Source organism: Manis pentadactyla, chromosome 9 (genome assembly GCF_030020395.1).
Source record: "Manis pentadactyla isolate mManPen7 chromosome 9, mManPen7.hap1, whole genome shotgun sequence".
Lineage (NCBI taxonomy): Eukaryota > Metazoa > Chordata > Mammalia > Pholidota > Manidae > Manis > Manis pentadactyla.
Genome location: NC_080027.1, coordinates 47875802 through 47895656, shown reverse-complemented (window position 1 = coordinate 47895656; position 19855 = coordinate 47875802). Strand labels below are relative to the sequence as shown.

General features: G+C 44.1%; 1 protein-coding gene across 13 annotated transcripts in view; it reads right to left on the bottom strand.

The window, feature by feature from the left end:
• LOC118914532 (liprin-beta-2) overlaps nucleotides 1-19855 on the bottom strand; it is a 191505-nt gene that overhangs the window by 113557 nt on the left and 58093 nt on the right. For all 13 annotated transcript variants that reach the window (XM_057507302.1, XM_057507298.1, XM_057507300.1 and 10 more), the window contains exon 2: nucleotides 12530-12620. In XM_057507302.1, the coding sequence (XP_057363285.1) occupies nucleotides 12530-12620 (91 nt within the window). The remainder of the gene's footprint in view (nucleotides 1-12529; nucleotides 12621-19855) is intronic.

Here is a 19855-nt window from a genome sequence, read left to right as displayed (position 1 = left end):
GAGAACTGTGTGACCAATCCAAAAGGAACAATATCCATATTATAGGGGTCCCAGAAGAAGAAGAGAGAGGAAAAGAGATGGAAAGTATCTTAGAAGAAATAATTGCTGAAAACTTCCCCAAACTGGGGGAGGAAATAATCGAACAGACCACGGAAATACACAGAACCCCCAACAGAAAGGATCTAAGAAGGACAACACCAAGACACATAATAATTAAAATGGCAAAGATCAAGGACAAGGAAAGAGTGTTAAAGGCAGCTAGAGAGGAAAACGTCACCTATAAAGGGAAACCCATCAGGCTAACATCAGATTTCTCAACAGAAACCCTACAGGCCAGAAGAGAATGGCATGATATATTTAATACAATGAAACAGAAGGGCCTTGAACCAAGGATACTGTATCCAGCACAACTATCATTCAAATATGATGGTGGGATTAAACAATTCCCAGACAAACAAAAGCTGAGGGAATTTGCTTTCCACAAACCACCTCTACAGAACATCTTACAGGGACTGCTCTAGATGGGAGCACTCCTAGAAAGAGCACAGCACAAAACACCCAACATATGAAGAATCGAGGAGGAGGAACAAGAAGGGAGAGAAGAAAAGAATCGCCAGACAGTGTATATAACAGCTCAATAAGCAAGCTAAGTTAGGCAGTAAGATACTAAAGAGGATAACCTTGAACCTTTGGTAACCACGAATTTAAAGCCTGCAATGGCAATAAGTACATATCTTTCAATACTCACCCTAAATGTTAATGGGTTGAATGCACCAATCAAAAGACACAGAGTAACAGAATGGATAAAAAAGCAAGACCCATCTATATGCTGCTTACAAGAAACTCACCTCAAACCCAAAGACATGTACAGACTAAAAGTCAAGGGATGGAAAAACATATTTCAAGCAAACAACAGTGAGAAGAAAGCAGGGGTTGCAGTACTAATATCAGACAAAATAGACTTCAAAACAAAGAAAGTAACAAGAGGTAAAGAAGGACACTACATAATGATAAAGGGCTCAGTCAAACAAGAGGATATAACCATTCTAAATATATATGCACCCAACACAGGAGCACCAGCATATGTGAAACAAATACTAACAGAACTAAAGGGGGATACAGACTGCAATGCATTCATTCTAGGAGACTTCAACACACCACTCACCCCAAAGGATACATCCACTGAGCAGAACATAAGTAAGGACATGGAAGCACTGAACAACACAGTAGAGCAGATGGACCTAATAGACATCTATAGAACTCTACATCCAAAAGCAACAGGATACACATTCTTCTCAAGTGCACATGGAACATTCTCCAGAATAGACCACATACTAGGCCACAAAAAGAGCCTCAGAAAATTCCAAAAGATTGAAATCCTACCAACCAACTTTTCAGACCACAAAGGCATAAAACTAGAAATAAACTGTACAAAGAAAGGAAAGAGGCTCACAAACACATGGAGGCTTAACAACATGCTCCTAAATAATCAATGGATCAATGACCAAATCAAAATGGAGATCCAGCAATATATGGAAACAAATGACAACAACAACACTAAGCCCCAACTTCTGTGGGACACAGCAAAAGCAGTCTTAAGAGGAAAGTATATAGCAATCCAAGCATATTTAAAAAAGGAAGAGCAATCCCAAATGAATGGTCTAATGTCACAATTATCGAAATTGGAAAAAGAAGAACAGATGAGGCCTAAGGTCAGCAGAAGGAGGGACATAATAAAGATCAGAGAAGAAATAAATAAAATTGAGAAGAATAAAACAATAGCAAAAATCAATGAAACCAAGAGCTGGTTCTTCGAGAAAATAAACAAAATAGATAAGCCTCTAGCCAGACTTATTAAGAAGAAAAGAGAGTCAACACAAATCAACAGTATCAGAAACGAGAAAGGAAAAATCACGACGGACCCCACGGAAATACAAAGAATTATTAGAGAATACTATGAAAACCTATATGCTAACAAGCTGGGAAACCTAGGAGAAATGGACAACTTCCTAGAAAAATACAACCTTCCAAGACTGACCCAGGAAGAAACAGAAAATCTAAACAGACCAATTACCAGCAACGAAATTGAAGCGGTAATCAAAAAACTACCAAAGAACAAAACCCCCGGGCCAGATGGATTTACCTCAGAATTTTATCAGACATACAGGGAAGACATAATACCCATTCTCCTTAAAGTTTTCCAAAAAATAGAGGAGGAGGGGATACTCCCAAACTCATTCTATGAAGCTAACATCACCCTAATACCAAAACCAGGCAAAGACACCACCAAAAAAGAAAACTACAGACCAATATCCCTGATGAACGTAGACGCAAAAATACTCAACAAAATATTAGCAAACCAAATTCAAAAATACATAAAAAGGATCATACACCATGACCAAGTGGGATTCATCCCAGGGATGCAAGGATGGTACAACATTCGAAAGTCCATCAACATCATCCACCACATCAACGAAAAGAAAGACAAAAACCACATGATCATCTCCATAGATGCTGAAATAGCATTTGACAAAGTTCAACGTCCATTCATGATAAAAACTCTCAGCAAAATGGGAATAGAGGGCAAGTACCTCAACATAATAAAGGCCATCTATGATAAACCCACAGCCAACATTATATTGAACAGCGAGAAGCTGAAAGCATTTCCTCTGAGATCGGGAACTAGACAGGGATGCCCACTCTCTCCACTGTTATTTAACATAGTACTGGAGGTCCTAGCCACGGCAATCAGACAAAACAAAGAAATACAAGGAATCCAGATTGGTAAAGAAGAAGTTAAACTGTCACTATTTGCAGATGACATGATACTGTACATAAAAAACCCTAAAGACTCCACCCCAAAACTACTAGAACTGATATCGGAATACAGCAAAGTTGCAGGATACAAAATCAACACACAGAAATCTGTGGCTTTCCTATATACCAACAATGAACCAACAGAAAGAGAAATCAGGAAAACAACTCCATTCACAATTGCATCAAAAAAAAATAAAATGCCTAGGAATAAACCTAACCAAAGAAGTGAAAGACTTATACTCTGAAAACTACAAGTCACTCTTAAAAGAAATTAAAGGGGACACTAACAGATGGAAACTCATCCCGTGCTCGTGGCTAGGAAGAATTCATATCGTCAAAATGGCCATCCTGCCCAAAGCAATATACAGATTTGATGCAATCCCTATGAAACTACCAGCAACATTCTTCAATGAACTGGAACAAATAATTCAAAAATTCATATGGAACCACCAAAGACCCCGAATAGCCAAAGCAATCCTGAGAAAGAAGAATAAAGTAGGGGGGATCTCACTCCCCAACTTCAAGCTCTACTATAAAGCCATAGTAATCAAGACAATTTGGTCCTGGCACAAGAGCAGAGCCACAGACCAATGGAACAGACTAGAGAATCCAGACATTAACCCAGACATATATGGTCAATTAATATTTGATAAAGGAGCCATGGACATACAATGGTGAAATGACAGTCTCTTCAACAGGTGGTGCTGGCAAAACTGGACAGCTACATGTAGGAGAATGAAACTGGACCACTGTCTAACCCCATATACAAAAGTAAACTCAAAATGGATCAAAGACCTGAATGTAAGTCATGAAACCATGAAACTCTTGGAAGAAAACATAGGCAAAAACCTCTTAGACATAAACATGAGTGACCTCTTCTTGAACATATCTCCCCGTGCAAGGAAAACAACAGCAAAAATGAGTAAGTGGGACTATATTAAGCTGAAAAGCTTCTGCACAGCAAAAGACACCATCAATAGAACAAAAAGGATCCCTACAGTATGGGAGAATATATTTGAAAATGACACATCCGATAAAGGCTTGACGTCCAGAATATATAAAGAGCTCACACGCCTCAACAAACAAAAAACAAATAACCCAATTAAAAAATGGGCAGAGGAACTGAACAGACAGTTCTCCAAAAAAGAAATACAGATGGCCAACAGACACATGAAAAGATGCTCCACATCGCTAATTATCAGAGAAATGCAAATTAAAGCTACAATGAGGTACCACCTCACACCAGTAAGGATGGCTGCCATCCAAAAGACAAACAACAACAAAGGTTGGCGAGGTTGTGGAGAAAGGGGAACCCTCCTACACTGCTGGTGGGAATGTAAGTTAGTTCAACCATTGTGGAAAGCAGTATGGAGGTACATCAAAATGCTCAAAACAGACTTACCATTTGACCCAGGAATTGCACTCCTGGGAATTTACCCTAAGAATGCAGCAATCAAGTATGAGAAAGATCAGTGCACCCCTATGTTCATCGCAGCACTATTTACAATAGCCAAGAATTGGAAGCAACCTAAATGTCCATCGATAGATGAATGGATAAAGAAGATGTGGCACATATACACAATGGAATACTACTCAGCCATAAGAAAAGGGCAAATCCAATCATTTGCAGCAACATGGATGGAGCTGGAGGGTGTTTTGCTCAGTGAAACAAGCCAAGCGGAGAAAGAGAAATACCAAATGATTTCACTTATCTGTGGAATATAAGAAGAAAGGAAAAACTGAAGGAACAAAACAGCACCAGAATCACAGAACTCAAGAATGGACTAACAGGTACCAAAGGGAAAGGGACTGGGGAGGATGGGTGGGTAGGGAGGGATAAGGGGGGGAGAAGTAGGGGGGTATTAAGATTAGCGTGCATGGGGGGGTAGGAGGAAAGGGAGGGCTGTACAACACGGAGAAGGCAAGTAGTGATTCTACAACATTTTGCTATGCTGATGGACAGTGACTGTAAAGGGGTTTATAGGGGAGACCTGGTATAGGGGAGAGCCTAGTAAACATAATATTCATCATGTAAGTGTAGATTAGTGATACGAAAAAGAAAACAAAACAAAACAAAAAAAAAAAGGGCAGTTCCTGTGTGGTAACCTCCAATGAGTTCTACACAATGATATAAAGGGCATATAAAAGTGTAGGCAAAGGGTCTGTTTGCGTTTATACAGAAGATCAAAGCCTAATTGGGCTACCCCGAAGAGGAACTAAGATACGATATGAAAGAGAACTTCCAACATCAGCACTCTCTGGAAGACTCATGCCAGAAGATGATCATCAAAAAACCCCAACAAAGATCCACGCACTGCTACAGCTGTAGATGCACTCATCCCACCAGCTCCTGGACTTGCCATGGGAATGAAGGAGATATCTAAGCTGGCCTGTGCATACAGTAAAACAACAAATTTGACTGGATCTATACTGTTGGAACTCAACCAAGAATTAGGAGAAGTGCAAATTGTAGCACTCCAAAATCTTACAAATACAGACTATTTACTGTTAAAAGAACATAAGGGATGTGAACATTCCCCAGGAATGGGTTGTTTTAACTTGTCTGATTTCTCTCAGACTGTTCAAGTTCAGTTGGACAATATCCACCATATCATAGATAAGTTTTCACAAATGCCTAAGGTGCCTAACTGGTTTTCTTGGTTTCACTGGAGATGGCTGGTAATTACAGATATGCTTTGGTTATGTAACTATACTCCTCTTATGTTAATGTGTGTGCGCAATTTAAGTAGTAGCTTAAAACCTATACATGCTGAAGTTACTCTACAAGAAGATATGTCAAAGAAATAATCAATCTTCCCATGTTTTCTTCCGCCTGCTACTTCTATAGCTTTTCTTCTTCCTTCCTAATTACAACCCTTAAATAGAATTTGTGCCTCAAATCAAATTTACCTAGTATCATAATTCTTCCAAGTGGTAAAGATACCTCAAGACAAATGCTGGGCATAGAAGCTACAGGGCATAAATATGCAAAGAAATAAAAAGCTAACCATTTCAAACAATAAGGCTTCTCTCTCACTTACCAACTTTACATTTCCCTGTATGGCCCCGGAAGATGACTGGTTAGCCAGAGACGGGTAAGATTCCTCAAGGGAGGAACAACCTAAGACAGGCACAGTCGCAGGGGGGTCATCAGGTGAGAAATTGGGGATCAATAGAGGTGAGGCTTAGAACCTCACCCCCCCGATCTGAGAGAAATCTTCTGCATATGTGGATGTTTTATTGCCCTTGTCTAGCTTGGATTAACACATAGTCTACAGGCACACACCTGATCATCTACATTTGCTCTCTTACAACACTAAACTATGTTTTCTACCTTTATCTTGTATCTACCTACCACTTCAGCATTTTATTAAAAATAATAATAATAAAGAGAGAAATGTGGTATACACATATAAATCAAGTATAAAAACCAAATGAGTATTCATATTTGAACTGACTGTTTATAGTTCATAATGCATGAGCAAAACCGAAAGTTTCTGTGATGACTGCCCTTGTACTGTTCACTATGTAACTTATTCATTATGTAAGAATTTGTTCTCCATGTAAGAACTTGTTTGTTATGCCTCAGAAGATTGGAGACTGATGAAAATTAGGCTTGGGGTGGATTAATGATTGTGCATTGAGCATTGACTCCCCTATACAGAATTTTATTGTTGTTAACAACCATTTGATCAATAAATATGAGAGATGCCCTCACAAAAAAAAAAAAAAAAAGGGACAGACTTCCAATGGTAAAATAAATAAGTAACCAGGATGTAATGTATAGCATAAGGAATATAGTCAAGATATTGTAACAGCTTGGTAGGGTGATAGCTGGAACCTAGAATTATGTATATAAATGTTTTATCACTGTGTTGTACACTTGAAACTAATGTAATGTAATATTGTGCGTCAACTACCCTTCAATAAAAAATAATTATCTAAAAAAAAAAGAAGGCAAAACACACTATCTAGTAGAAAAATTTTATATGTATATCTAAGAAACTGTTGAGATCAAGCAGACAAAAAATCAGAAATGACAGAGAAGATTCAAACAAGCTGGATATAATAAGTAAATAAAGAACATTGCACCCAACTAGAAAAATACACACACCTGAGGAGCACTCATTAATGAAAACTGAACAATGTTCTGAACAATGTTGAATCAATGAATTCCATAGAGTATCAGAGACTACTTTTACCACAATTAAGTTAGCAGTCAATTGGAAATATATGTTACTGATTGGTTTTTCAATCTGAGTTCTGAAAGAGAACAGATGTATTCAAGTAAGAAAAGAAGAAAGTGATAAAGAACAGATATTCAAGTAAGTTAATTGTGAACATATATTAAGTATAGATACACAATGCATATTTATTCATATGTACTATGATGGTGAATTTTATGTGTCAACTTGGCTAGGCTGCAGTACCCAGGTGTTTTGTCAAATACTATTCTAGATGTTTCTGTGAAGATCCTTTTTAGGTAAGACTAACATTTAAATCAGTAGCCTTTGACATAAAGGAGATTGCCCTCCACAAAGGGGTGGGCCTCACCTACTTGGTGGAAGGCCTTAATAGAAAAAGACTGATATTCCCTGGAAGAAGAGTAGATTCTGCCCCCAGATGACCTGCAGACTTGAACTGCAATGTTGGCTCTTCCCTGGGTCTGCAGCCTGCCAGCCCATCCTGTCCATCTGGACTTGTCAGCTTCCATATCATGATAGCCAATTCCTTAAAATCAATCAATCTCTCTCCCTCACAGATTTCTCTTTTTCTCTTTCCACCCCCACCCCTCACCATACACACACCCTTGTTGGTTCTGTTTCTCTGGAGAACCCGGACTAATACATATACATATTTATCTATTTGTAGAATGATATACACAAACACATCACACACATATAATGGAAACTGATGGGCAAAGGCAAAAGTCCGTTCTTCAAAAACAGCAATTAAAAACTCTGGCAAGATTTGATAAAAAAAATAAAGAGATGGCACAATTAAGCAATATTAGGAATTAAAGGAGATATAACAAGTGAAGCAGATCTTTAAAGTTATACAATATGACAGCCAATTTTATGCTAACAAAACTGAAAACCTTGGTAAAATGCATGAATTTCTAGGAAAATGTAACCTGCCAAAACTCAACTGAGAAGAAATTAAAACCTGACTGTCCATAACCATTAAAAAAAGAAAATCTGCCAATGAGAAAATTCTAGGTCTACAAGGCTGTGCAGGTCACTTTCTATACCTAAAATTATAGCAGGTATTTAAGGAACAAATGATAATTCCAATTTTACTCTTTCAGAGAATAGAAAATGAGGCTATACTGTCATAAAGGAGTGGCAGTGGGCTGTTCCCAAAGGGAAACAGAATGATGGCTGCTGAACAGTGCTTGCCACCGTGGGCCATTTTGGCCTCTTTATACAAAGGGCAGCCTTTGACATCTCAGCTCTGCTAGACGTCACCAAAATTCCGCTCTGACTCTTTTCAGGTCAAAGTCACAGCAGGGCACCCTCAACCTGAGTCCTGAGTGGGAAACGGGAGAGTTTCAGTTCCGCCACTTGCTTACTGCTGATTGCTGTCTACTGATCCACCTTAGAGCAGGTGTGGACACAACTAATGAACTGTGGCAGAGCACAGACTCATCACCAACCTTTAACACCACAGCTGAAATCAGCCAGGGAGCAGGTTGAATAATGTGTCCTGACCAGAACTTTTTCTACCTTCAATTTTAAAATCTTTCAAAAAACAACAACAAAAACACACCAGACACTGGTCAGAGTTGGCAGAAAGGCCTAGACAGAGCAACCCTTTTTTAACTGTTATGACACTCTTTTTAATGATTCCTCATCAATGGGTACAGCTTGAAGATAACCACAGGAGAAACCTCCTGCTACAGCAAAGAGGAGTAAGTGGCCCGCCATGTCCTGCCCATAGGATGCCCTGGTCCTGAGGCCGGAGGGGCCCTCATAGGCAACCGCTGGATCTGTGCAAGATCAGCGTATGTGGCCACGGCTCTGCGCCATCCGGAGGGATGGAATTAAGCTACATATAGTTCAATTTTGATTGTCAACTGTGTAATTCAGCTACAGTGCTATTAGCAGGCCAAATCATAGGGATTCATCAGGAGGAAGACCAGATCAAAGGTTAACATCATACTGGAAGCTACAATGGTATTTTGTATTAGAAACAGCAGATCATTTTTGTAAAGGTCCTGGGTTTTTTAACAGTCCCTCTTCCCAACTTTCTGACATAAAACTCAAGGGTTCCAATCAAGTAGTCACACCGGGATACACCCATTCAGGTTTCAAGAATTCAACTTTACATGGAGTTCCATTTAACAGTCCTATTTCTGTTTACAAGGCATTGCTTTTTCTCACACCTCCAGAGCCCGCTGAGTGCCTGGACAGAAGGGTGACCACACTGTGGTTCTGGAGAAGTGTACTTGGCACTCGTGCATCTGTATGTCCCCTCTGAGTATTCCTGGCCTGGTTGTTCAAGGGCGTGATAATCTTCTGTGTTGTTTATATCGACTGGAGGAAGGAGATCTTTTTTTGCCTTAGAGCTTAATTACATAAACATTGATACTCTTTGGAAAGAGTTTTGGAAAGTGAACAGTAGCCTATCATACTATAGAGTAATTAAATAAAGGGAAATCCTCTATTATATAGTGTTATGATTATGAATAATTATTGAAGGAATCACATCTGTTTTAGTAGGAACCCATGTTGTTTTTGCTTAAATGGTTGCTATTTGGGGCGTGTAGGAAGCACATAAAAATTCTTTCACTGAAACAAGTGGGAACTGTATTTTCATAAAGTGCAAGGATCCAGTCCTTGGTACTCCAGTCATACGAGTACCTTAATAGGTGGAAAAGTTTGTGTTTTGGTAATGTTAGCACTACTTGATATCACTCAACTTAAAATTGGTAAGAGAATAGAAATACAGAAGACAAGTCATACCAACATGTCATTCTGCAGGATCTGTGGTATCATGATGCAGTGCCACAGTCTGCAAACATACTTCTAGCTGTGCCACCCTTTAAGCAAAGGGACCCTGACTTGGAACTAATGTGTAAGAGAGATGAAAGCAAAGCCCTGCTGGTTAAGGGATTGGGAGCAAGAACAGAACAGAACTGGCCTCCTTTCTCCTGCAGATAGTCCCTCGGAGCCCTGGGGGCCCCACTACCCACCATCATAAGACCAATGTGGGATGAAAGGTGCCCAGAAGAGATTCAGGTGGCCCTGGACTCACACCCTAGTTCTGCCATTTACCAGCACTATGAACCTTGGGTGGCAGAAATAACAATGTCAGTACTAGTACCAACAAAATAAACAGAACTTACACCAACTGAGCACTTACTAAGTGCCTTCTTTGTGTTCATTTAATCATCCCAATAATATGAGAGAGAAACTGAGGCTCAGAGAGATTCAGCAATTTTCCCAAAGATCCTACAGTAAGAGGCTGAGATGGGATCAAACCCTAACAGTCTAACACCGTATTTCACACTGATGGCCACAAAAATTCCTCAATTCTTTGGTTCCGTTTGGCCCAACCATCTTGAAAATGAGGACGGTAGTAATAATCCTGAGCAAAGGTGGCCTGCACGAAGGCATTCGATAACTATTGTCCTCCTCATCACAAACAGCTTAGAATGGATACCCTCCAGGCAGTAATAACCTCCATGTTCAATTACCTGCCAAACAGCAACTTGCAAACATCTGTGTGAACCAATCACTACTGAGGTCATGGTTCACAGGATGTGCCAACCACTGAGTCTTCAGAAAAATTAGCGATTTGATTTTGACTGAAAACAATCAGCCAACCAAAGGTACAAGTAGAGATAAACAGCTGCCGGTACATGGTGCAGCCAGATAGAAGATATGCAGAGAAACAAGTAACTGCCTCTTTTATTTTTATTTTTGTTTGTTTGCTTGTTATTTTGGTATCATTAATCTACAATTACATGAAGAACATTATGTTTACTAGGCTCCCCCCTTCACCACCAGTAACTGCCTCTTGACCCATGACAAGGAAAGTCTATTCACAGAAGTAAATTGAATATACATGACAGATGGTTATGAAACACATATAATGTGCTGCAGCCAATCGAGGCCCTGGAGATAGAGCAGCACAGACTCTGTCCTCACAGAACTTACTTACATTCTGGTACAGGAGGCAGACGTGCTACACAAGTAGGGTAAGAGGAGGACAGTGGTAGGAGATGCAGCCAAAGGCCAAATCATGAACAGAATTGCTGGCTGTGACGAGGACGTTAGAGTTTATCCTGAGGAGTTTCGAGGAGAGGAGTGATGTGGTTTGATGCACATTTTAAGGATTGCTCTGCCACCCTGTGGATGACAGTCTAAGAGGCAAGAACAGAGCAGAGACCCCTCAGGAGACTGTGCATTAATCTTGAAGGCCCCAGATAAGGCTAGCAAGCAAGGCACATGCAGCCCTTATACCAAATGAAAACCAAAAACTCGAGTGGGTGAAATAAGGGCCTGAATAAATAAGAACTCCACTGTGTTCCTAGGGAAGACTTAACATGACCTTATGGATCTGCCCTCAATGCACATGAGCCTGAGAGCTTCTGGATGAGATTTTCTAAAAGGCTGCTAGGAAATCCACATTCTTGACTGATCTCAACAGCCCCTAACCTAGAAAAGGACATCCCAATCTATGGCATCTCTGAAAAGCAGAACACCAGTCACAGCCTCCCAAGAGCCCTTCTGTTCACTGAGAAATGAAGAGGCTGACAGATGACAGCCAGAACCTGTTATGCTGTCCCCAACAACATGAAGAAGCCTGGACACACAGACAACCTCCCCCACCCCAGGGCAAACACCCAGAACCCTCAGCGAGTCAGGCGTGTCTCTGCAGGATGGAGGAAAAAAGCAAATGCCTGTGAAGCAGAGTCAGGTACCTGTGCACATCCTGGGCTCTAGCCACCCTCGGCCCAGACCTCCTCCCTCACCTCCTCCAGCCACCACTCCGCACAGGGGGAGCAAGGTCCCAAAGAAGTGTGCCCAGTCAGCAGGTAAGACCTGTGTCAGGTCAGGACAGAAAGAAGACCTGGAACCTTTGGGAAAGATTTCCAGTGACAGGATTGTTCTATCCAACACAATCCGGTTGTGCCCACCAAGAAGTTAATCAGCCCAAATGGCCAGCCCACTGGCCGTCCTTTCCAATTCCCAGTTTTGCTGGATCTCTTCTAGAGAATTCCTAATTGGCTAATGCAAATGTTGAGCCAAACAGTTGTGGTGGATAAAAAACAGTATGGCATGAAGAACACTCTTTAGGTGATGAGATGAGTCAATATGGAACTGCCTCCTGACTCCCAAACACACTTAACACCAGCTGGGGAAGTGAAGCTCTACTTCAAGTTTTGGCTCAACTGTGATAAGCCATGGTATGCTCTGAAAACTTACAGTAAAGTCAGCCTCCTATCACCCAAACTGCCTCACAGCCAGGATCCAAATGGTGACAGTTAGATACACGTTAACGCATGGAACGCCCACTCTATCAGTAGAGACCTATACTCACACTTGATAGCAAAGGGTTCTATGAGTCTATACTCTTAAAACAAGAGATGGTGTACACAATAAAATAAAATAAATCTCCCAAGGGGCTTTGCCCTGTGCCAAAAAGAAAAGTCAAGTGAGAGAGAACAGTTCCTCTGGTGTGGAGGACGACCCATCAGCCGCACCTGCAATGATCCCGTCCATTTGCTCCAGGGCCACTTCCAGCGCGTGACTTGCATCAGAAGCCATGACTCCTCTCCTCGTTTCCTTTTCGTACTGAAAATTCAAATACAGAACAAAGGAAAAATTACAGAGTTCCACACAAGACCTCAAAACCCTCTTCTTCCATCTTTATGCAGCACTGTCCCTGAAGAATCCTAGTAGCCAATCCTAGGAGCTCAGTGCTCTTTCTCCAGGAATCCTTAGGACATGATCCCATTCGCTTCTGTACTTAAAAGCTGCTTGGGCTCTCCAGAATGACCTGGAACAGTAGGGCAGCAATTGCCACTCCTCACCCCCATTACAGCCCCAGGCTCCAGAAGCTCCAGCCACCACTGGGGAAGGTTTGGCTACGTGTCAGGGAAGCAGCGCAGCCAGCGGGGACTCTCTCAGGACCTACCCTGCAGCAGTGGGGGTCAGGGTGGTGGCAGCTGGCTTAGATCTGTGTTTGTCCCACACCTCAACGCTTCCCTTGAGCAGGTGTGATCCAGGCTGAGCAGCCCCTGCCACTTCCACTTCTCGAATGGTCAAATGTGCCCAGCATAGGAAATGGGAGAGAACCGTCCTCAGGACCAGCAGCGCTGTCTCTTTCCACTTAGTTCTACTGTCCCCGTACTGTTCAAAGTGCAGGATCCCACCTCCTCAGAGCTGGAGAGCTTCTCCAAGGATTTCAGCCCAGCCACTCCTTTAACCCCGGGTCTCCCCTCTACTGGAGAAATGGCAGTTGGTTCCATCGCTGGACAACTATGCCCCTAGGAAAAGTCTTCAAGCTAAACTGTCTTCCTGCAGCCTCTTCTCACTTTTCCTGCTTCCCACCATGTCCCTGGGTGGCAGGGAGAGACTTACAACAGCATCTGTATGCTAAGAAGACACATGGCTCTATAAACTGGAGGCAGGAGTTGTCATTTGCTCATTCAGCAAAACCTCAGCAAGTGCCCAATGGGCAGCAGTGCTGTGGGGACAGAGCATGGCTCCCATGCCCAGGGATGGCACAGCCAGAAAACGGCAAGTCCTGAGCGTCTCTGCTCATTTTCCCTGTGAGGCTGGACCTTTGCAGTGAAGAGAAGAAAGTGAGCAGCCACAGAAAAGTGGCTTTGGAGATGGTGTGGATAAAGATTTTAGGGCCACAGGAACTACACTGGACTCTACCTGGCAATAGCAGCAAAACAGCCTGGGTTCAAAGCCAGCTCCACCATTTAATATGTGATCTCTGAGCCTCAGTATCCTCATCTGTAAAAGGGTGCTAACAACAGAACCTAATGCACAGGGTTAATGATTAAGTGAGGAATTAATATTTCATAGAAAATGCTCAGTACATTATTCTGCACATAGTAAGTGCTCAATATTTGTTAGCTATTTTTGTTTTGTTTGAAGTGAGGAGATCATCTCAGGATGTATTTGTGCCAGGATAGCTCACAGGATGAGAGACTTTAAACTAAAATGGGATACGTTTAGGGAGGAAGAGCACAGCTAATTCCAAAAGGCTGGATCCTGTGCAGGAGGTAGGCAGGGCAAAGAGAGAGAAGTTGCTGTGTGTTCGGAGGGGGAGGGCAGTGACTCACGGGTACAGAAGCCAAGGAAGGGTCAGAGCCCTGGGTCTCAGCAGTGTGGGGGCCACTGCACCAGCAGCTCAGGGCAACGAGAAGGCCAGTGTGTGGAGGCGGGGGAGCCTCACTGTGCCTCCGGGCCATGGCTGGAGCCAGGCAAGGCTGCCCCAAGAATCAGAGCTGTGCCGCAGTGAGCAGCACAGCCAAGACTGCAAAGGACCCCAGTGTGCAATCTCCAGGTGTGAATGGAGGCAAGCTTGGGTGGGGATGAAAGAAGAAGGAGCAGGAGAAGGGAGGTAGCGAGGCAGGGCAATGATCAACACACGGACACCTGTTCAGCCATATGGAGCCTGAAAGTGTGAAGTCCCTCCCTCTGAGGGCCTCTCATTGCTCCTGAGGAAAAATCAAAACTGCTTACTCTCACCACGGAGTATGGCCAAGCCAACCCCAAATGGCTGCCCAGTGATTAGTCTGTCCCATTGCTCCTCATGCTTTGGCAGCACCAGTCTCCTGTCCTCCCTCAAACACTGCAAGACCTCCTCCTCTGCAAATTTATACCAGCCATCTCCTCTGTCCTGAGCTCACTTCCTCAGCTCTCTGTGTGGCTGATTTATTTCCATCCCTCGGGTCTCAGCTTCAAAGAATCTTCTCAGAGGGGCCGTCCTTGCACACCACCATCTAAGCTCTGTGATTCCAAAGTATTGCATCCATATACTTGCTTCCTTGCTAACTGGACTTGCTAAAGGCTTCTCAATGGAGACAGGGAGACCCTCTCTGTCTTGTTCACCCCATGTGCTCAGTGCCTAGCAGAATGTCTGGCACAACTTTATAGGTAAATACTAGTGAATAAATGGATGAATCCATACAGCCAACATTCCCTGAACCCTGCTGTGCTGGGCACTGGAGGATACTTATCGGTCAGACCTAGTACCTGCCCCCATGCACGATGTAGACCAGTGGAGAAGACAGAGTACGAACATATGAGGTATGCTGACAGAGGCAAGTATGCAGTTCCCCTGGGTTTTGAAGGATGAGTAGGAGCTTTCTCAGAAGATAAGGAGAAAAATGCTATTCTAAGCAGAGGGGGTGATGCAGGAAAGGTAGAGAAGTATACAAGGGCAAATATCAAAATGGTTGACAAGATTATACAGGAGCACCCAGCCGCTCTTGATGAGTCAAAACCTTGCACAGAATCACATATGATAAGAGCAAATAACAAGAGGAGCTTGGGAATCACACCCACCTCTTCAGGGGTCCAAATGCCAGTATACAGAATCAAGTGGCCTCCAATGTAAATACAACAGAGATTTTAAAAAGAAAGCTCTCATATTTCAGCCGACTGGCCCCTTTGGGGCCTCACTATGAGGGTGAAAGGTGGGAGGGCAATTAGAATGTGCCAAGCCCAGAGGAACCAGGCTACATCCCCCTGCAACAGGCCACAAAGGAAGGCCCATGGGCCCTCTGCCCAGTGATGAGTTTGTACTTGGCAAACAGCAAGCTGGGTGGACCCGTGGGAGATGGTATGAAGTGAAATATGAGTCAAGGGTGCATCGTGTTTGCAGCCAAGGAGGCTGGGCTGGTAAGGCTGGTGTGCTCAGGAGCCAGAGCATGCTGATGAGCTCAGTTCCAGACCTGCTTGGCCTGAGGTGATGACAGGACACCTGGGTAAGATCGGGCCCTGGCAGCCTGTCACAGGGCGGCTGTGAGGGGTCAGGGATGTGAGACATGGGAAGGACCTTTGAAGGACCAAACGTGCCATTGGTGTGAGGCCTCTTGCCTCCATCTGTGAGCATGGCCACTCTTACTGGAACAGAGAAGCCACGGGGTTACCAACCACTCCCCTTCTGGCAGTTGGCAGACATTTTCTTCCCTCACTACTGTCCAGGTTAGAGCTCCTAGTCAGTGATGCACGATGGGACAATCCCTGCCCTCAAGGAATTTGGGGTCTCAGAGGCAAACGTGGCACACGGCAGCATTCAGTGGGTCTGTTCATCCCCAAAGGGACACAGCACCTGCCTCAGGAGCCTGTGCTCACCAGCGAGGTGGAGGTCTAAGTGCATGAAGCTCCTGAGGCAGCCGGAGGCAGCCAGACGGCCTCCTGGAGAGAGCACACATAGGAAAGGAGCAACCCAAAGGGGCTGGGAAAGAGCCAGAATCCTGGGCGAACTCCAAAGGGCCGAGCAAAAAGCAGGGCGGCCTCTAGGCAGGTGGCGGGGAGTGCAACTGCATGGAAAGCATTAGACTGTGTGCCTGGGCCTAAGCAGGGGCACCCACCAGCCCAGGAGAGGAGCAGGCGGAGGACTTAATGTGCTCCGTACCGTGGCAGTGGGTGTACTGGCCAACACAGTTTTCATTCTCTCTGGACACTTGACTATTCACAGAGCCCTGCATTTGACCCTGATGGGCAGGCAGCCTTCCCATACCAAGAAAATGGCTCATTTCTAGGTACAAAGGCAGGGAATGTTGTTTATGGAAAGAAAAGGTGTGTTCCCTCCATCCTTCCTTCACTCTCAGGCCTCTCAAGATGCTGTCAGCTTCCTATCTGTGACAAGTCTGAGTCTGGGGCTCCTGATAATACAGGACTTTACCTTCCTCTTTGCTACCAGCCAGGGAGGAAAATGAGTCCATAGCTGTAAAGCCAGCAAAGGAAGGGACCTCCGTGTCTGAGAATGCCAGCGTCTAGTGAAGACATCCTCGCCACGTGAACTGCACCACACAAAGGCCCGCTCAGCACCTTGAAGTTGATTAGGGTGCAGAATTAGGTGATCTGGACTAGAAAGTGAGCCACAACTAGCCGCCTGCTATCTGGCACAGGCTGAGGCAAGCGATTTAGATACTGTATTTAAACTTCTTTCGAGTTCAGCAAAGGGGAATCTGAAGTAGGAAGAAACTGCTGATTAGGAAAAGTCTTGGGCAAGTAAACATTAACTTATCCCACCCATAGGGAATTGCAAGCTTCCATTCCATTTTATAAACTACTTTTCTCTCAGGAAAAGTGGTTAGGACTCCAAGGGTTTGGGGCAGGCTTGAAGCAGCCTGGACAGAGGAATGATCAGGAACAGATCTAGAAGCCTTGGTAGCCCTGCTCCTCCTGTGCCTTAGGAACCCGAGCCAGAGCTGGGACCTGGCTCCTGGGCAGCTCCACAGGTGGGGGGTGGGCCCTGAGTACAGGGCAAGGCCTGGGAAGGAACCCTTAGCCAAGAACAACTCAGACCCATCTCAGACCTCGCCCTTCTTTCGCTAGAGACCTCTTTACTACCTGTTGACCATCCAACTTACATTTCTGGGATAAGAGAGCAAGAAACCATTTTCAGTATCCAAAAAAAAAACGGAGAGAGGAAAATGGATGACAGTTGCTCAATTCGCAGTCCCATCCCATATCAACCAATAACTTTCTTTTTAAAGGACAAGATAAAACCCAGTCTTGGGCTCTGCTGCATAATGGCTATGTGTCTTTGGACAAGTTATTTAACCCCTCTGAGCCTCAACTGTCTCATCTCATTGTTATGGGTGAAAGTAAACAAGACAGACCTCAGGTAAATAGAGCAGATTGAACCCAAACATCTAATTTAGCTACCCACTGAAACAATAGTGGAGGAATTTGTTTTGAAAGACCTAAGCCCTCAAGGACATGGAGAATGTGATAGGAAACATCAAGGGGATGCCAGTGCCATAGCTAGGCAGCAGGCAGCAACAGGAGCGGGCAGCCAGTCCACACTGCAGTGCTTCCAAACGCTCCGGGAGACAGTTCTCAGGCACATGAGATTAACCCAACACCTGATGCGTCTGAGCATCCTCAGGGGTGTATAGTATTGGTGAGGAATTTAATTCAATGATAAGAAAATAGAAAACCAAGCCAATGACAAAAGAACTCCACAGGAACCTAAAATGAAAAGCAATCACCTTGCGGCCTTGCAGTGGAACACCACACACCGGATCGGAAGGGGAACTGCCCTGGCAGAATGGGGGTGGTGGAAGTGAGGAGTGGGAGGCAGGATCAGAAAGGGAGCTCATTCCTCATCTTAGAGAGTGGGACCTCAAAAGTCACTAGTGACAACTAGAAAAAACAGAGCAGCAAAACAGGCTTTTTTTTTCTTTAGCAATATGGATACAAATACTAAAAGAATGCAAAGTAACTGTATCTGAGGAAGAGCAATGGGGATAGGAAGGCGGGGAGATGGTTGTTTTAACAAATTATACACAATTATTTGCTTAAATTGTGTAGATATAGGGTAGTGATAGAAATAAATGCAATTGAAAAGATTAAAAGAGGTAGTATGTGTAGTGTGCCTGGCACACAGTAGAGATTCAATTAATTTGTGATTCTTTCTCCTCTTGGGCAGGCTTCTGTTATCTACTTGCTAAGAGTTTATCCAACATTATCTCACTTAATCCCCACATACCACTTGGGAATTTTTCTCTCTCTTTACAGATGAGCAAATGGATTAGGCAACTTGTCTGATGATGCACACTGTTCTTCCTGTCCATTTTTTACTTTACCTCTGAGATAGGAACCCTGTGTAAGGTTGAGTACAGGGGGACCTAACTTACCTCTTAAAAGGAACACTTTGGCTGCTGCTTGGAAAATAGGCCATGGGGTGGAGGGGTGCAGCAGTGAACACAGGAAAGCCAAGCAAGAGATGAAGGTGGCTTGGGCCTGGGTGACTGTGTTAAGTGTTATAATTCTTGACCCATGTCGAGGGCAAAGCCAGTAGGCTAAGTAGATAGATGGGATAGCATGAGAGAGAGGAGTCAGCATGGCTATGAGGCTTCTGCCTTGAGCCTCAGGGAGAGCGGCCAGGCCTGCAGGAGCACAAATGGGTGCCAGGTGGCACGGTGAAATCTGGAGGTTGGCTTTGGAAATGTTAGGTTTAAGATGCCTAAGGACACGTAGGAAGATATGCTGAGTTAGGCATTTGGAAATACAAGTCTGATGTTCAGAGAGAGGCTTGGGCTGGAGGTAATACTTTGAGAGCCGTCTGCAGACAGATGGTAATTAAAACCAATTCTATGAATTAACTTAAGAAGTATTATACACACACACAAAAAAGGAGGAGGCCCCAGGACTCTCTAGAACAGACCAATCAGGGAAAAGAACCAAAAAGGGGACTGAGGAGCAGCAGCCAGGAGAACTGAGAAGGGGGTGCCCTAGAAACCAAATGAGGGGTTCGGGATGGAGGAGGCGATCCAGGTGCCTAGTGCTGCTGAGTCAGACCAGAGACGGTCTCTCCCGGCTCTCCATGGAGGTGACCTCATCGCTCACACAGCCTCACCTGTCCCTGCATGAGCTCATCCTGGCCTTCTGCAACAGCCTCCTTACCGGTTGCCTGCCTCCGGGCTCTCTCCTGGCACCAAGACCCACCTGCCTCAGTGATCCTCAGACTTGGCCTTCATCAGAACCACACAGGGAGCTACTTAAGCACAGAGGCCCAGGCTCGTTTTAGCAAAAGAGGGCCTGACCTTTGTGTGTTGACCTAGCTCCTCCGGTGATGCTAATACTAACTGAAGTTAAAAAGCCCATGACAGGCTGTCAGCCCAGCTCCCAGACAAGCACTCTTTCTGCTTCGAAAGCCTCAGGGGCTCACTCTCAGCCCCTAGAATTCAAGCCTTCTACCGTGGACTCAGCCTGTGGGGTTGTACCTTTAACTTCTATTACACTCCTCTGGCAAACCTCTGCCTCATCCCAACCAAATGTCTTATCAGTGAACAGGTTCTAAAGTTAGTTAACTGACTGTACAGTTGTTT